This window comes from Ochlerotatus camptorhynchus, unplaced genomic scaffold (assembly GCF_037179485.1).
Source record: "Ochlerotatus camptorhynchus isolate MF236.1 unplaced genomic scaffold, CSIRO-AGI_Acam_v1.1 ptg000284l, whole genome shotgun sequence".
NCBI classification, from domain to species: domain Eukaryota; kingdom Metazoa; phylum Arthropoda; class Insecta; order Diptera; family Culicidae; genus Ochlerotatus; species Ochlerotatus camptorhynchus.
In genome coordinates, this window is record NW_027040773.1 from 1,087,083 (window position 1) to 1,089,583 (window position 2,501).

The 2,501-nt window shown below is 43.0% G+C and overlaps 1 protein-coding gene across 1 annotated transcript; it reads right to left on the bottom strand.

Moving 5' to 3' along the window:
• Window positions 1-406: 406 nt before the first annotated feature.
• Window positions 407-1,930, bottom strand: LOC135706643 (embryonic polarity protein dorsal-like). Its single transcript, XM_065228288.1, has one exon. The coding sequence runs from the start codon at window positions 1,928-1,930 to the stop codon at window positions 407-409; it is 1,524 nt and encodes a 507-aa protein (XP_065084360.1).
• Window positions 1,931-2,501: the final 571 nt, after the last annotated feature.

Sequence of the window (2,501 nt, forward strand, 5' to 3'; positions counted from 1 at the left end):
CGATAACTTCGCGAATGAAGTAACATAAAAACACTTTGAATGAAAATAATTGTCATCAATCAGAATGTTTATCATAAATAGTCTTACAATCTTTTAAATTTACTTAAAGTTGAGTTTTCTTTTGTTTCTTTGAACGAGATGTCAAAATATTGAGTAATTCTGAAATCAAAATATTTGTCCTAGAATCTTGTAAATTGAATGTATGCCTAAACACGTTCCCGTCATCACCATTCAAAAAACGAAAAACCAGTTCAATAATGTACTGTTTCAGGAAGTATATTTCATAAATACAGCTTATCTAAATATTTCATTAAATAACCAAAATAACATTATATCACATATTCACAGTGCTCTCACCTACAAATAATAAGGAATCTTTAATTGAACAAAAATGCAATCCCCGAAATCACTTATTCAAATCATTCATGTTATTCGTCGTCAGCTTGGTAAAGCTGTTCGAAAGATTCTCCTCGTCATGCAGCATCCGATTCTGGCCGGCAATGTTTCCCATCATGGTTTTGATCTCTGACGAATTCAGCGGAAACGCCCTACCCAATTCCATGTCCAGCAGGCAGTCAAAGTTATCTGGCACGTGCTGAGGAATCGAGTTGAATCCAGGCTGATTGTTCACAGACAGAGCACCGCCATTGCCCAGATTGTTCATACCGAACTGTACTCCCGATTGCTGGTAGTGATTTTGCTGATGCATCTGTTGTTGTTGTTGCTGCTGCTGCTGCTGATACATTGTCATGCCATTGGCAGCACCGGTGGCAACTGAAAAGTTGTTGTACTGATACCGTTGATTAGTCATGTAGTAATCATTGCTTGGGCCCGGTTGATATCCGATCGCACCATCGTATGGTGAAGCAGCTGCCATTGGCGTTGTACTGCCTTGAGGAGACTGGGCCGGATTACGATAAGTGACTTGAGTGGTGAAGTACTGCTGGAGGTGTGAATCTTGTGGTTCCGGCTTGATAGATGGTCCCGGTGGTTTCATCCGCTGATCAGATGGATCGGTTATTTCATAACTGCTGAACTGGGACCGTTTTCGTTTCTTGCAAAAATTGTCGGAATCCACCGGAATCAACTCGAAAGGAACCGGTTCACTGGTCGCACCATCCGATGGTCTCCTTAGCTGAATGTTTACCATCACGGATCGCTCGGTGTCTAGTGATCGATACCGTGGCGTTCGAAAACTTATTGCCACCTGTTTGTGCACATTAGAGTGTTGAAACTCACCTTGATCTTCCCACAAAATGTTGCCTTGATGTTCCTCGTAAAAACGAACGGCTATATCTTCTTTGGCTACCTTCTCACACAGCAGGATGACTTCCTTTCCACCAGCCATCGTTGCTGCTACGTGACTAAGCTTGCATATCACCAAATCGGACATGGCTTTCTTGTCGTAGATTATGTCGGAAACCACCGGCACTAGAGGCTCCGTGTAATGTCCTCGCTGTTGTCCTTCCAAAAATGTCTGGAAACAGAGCCTCACCGCATTAAGATCAATCGACGCCGGTTGCCTTCCATGGCCATAACCGGTCTTGAAAGGATCCACCCGAATCTCCTCTCGCAATCGAAGTGCATCCTTGATATCCTTTTTCTTCACACACTGAATGCCCAAATTACTGAACGTATAACTCATGCTGTTGCTGTTGATTTCCACCGTGCAGACGCCTTTTTTGCAACCCTCCTTGCCGACGAGATTATGCGGGTGGGGCCGATAGGGTGGATCCTTGGTGACGCACGAAACTACCACAACCACTCGACCCTTGTATCCGCGGATTTCGATTGTGGGAAATGTCTTCTGCTCTGCAGTACTACTCACCCCCGGAATCGAACCAGCTGATCGTCCTTCGCACTCGTAACGAAACCGCAAGGCTTTCGATTGCGGTTGCTCGGTGATTACAACGAACGGTTTCTGAGCCATTTTCAACTTGCTCTGCCTTGCAGTACATCAATCACCGAAGATCAATAAATGTTGTGTTTTTCCAGTTACTGTCATTGATGAAATACTGGGGAAATACGTCCGTCGAAATCTATTTATGTGGAAAGTTTAAAATCAACCGGCGTCAATGTGAGGAGATACCTGCGAAGATTCTACCTACGGTTGATGCGCACTTTGTCCTAGGTACAAACCTTTTTGCTGTGGCTGTATTTATTCAACGGAAACGACGGGTAGCGCCAGTGCTACTCCACCTTCTTATGTATTTTGTTTTCAAAACATAGCTAGAAGTGATGAGTTTTATAAACGGGGAACAGTGCATTTTGAAACAAAGGATTTGTATTTGGGATGTTTTGTTTTATTGCCGCGGAGAAAGCCGCTTGTCGCCAACTGAATTGGCTGCTAAAAAATGAAAATGATCTTGTTTTAAATCATTTGCTTATGGGTCTCCTCGTAGTGTGAATACTGTCAAAGCAATGTTTGAGGCGAAAATCAAGAACTCAAAAGCTACTAATAAAGGTTTTTCATGTCTCCAAGAAAGTTTAATGACTAGAAA

What these genes read in the sequence shown, in the direction of transcription:
- LOC135706643 (XM_065228288.1), bottom strand. Translation starts at nt 1,930, where the DNA reads ATGGCTCAGAAACCGTTCGTTGTAATCACCGAGCAACCGCAATCGAAA.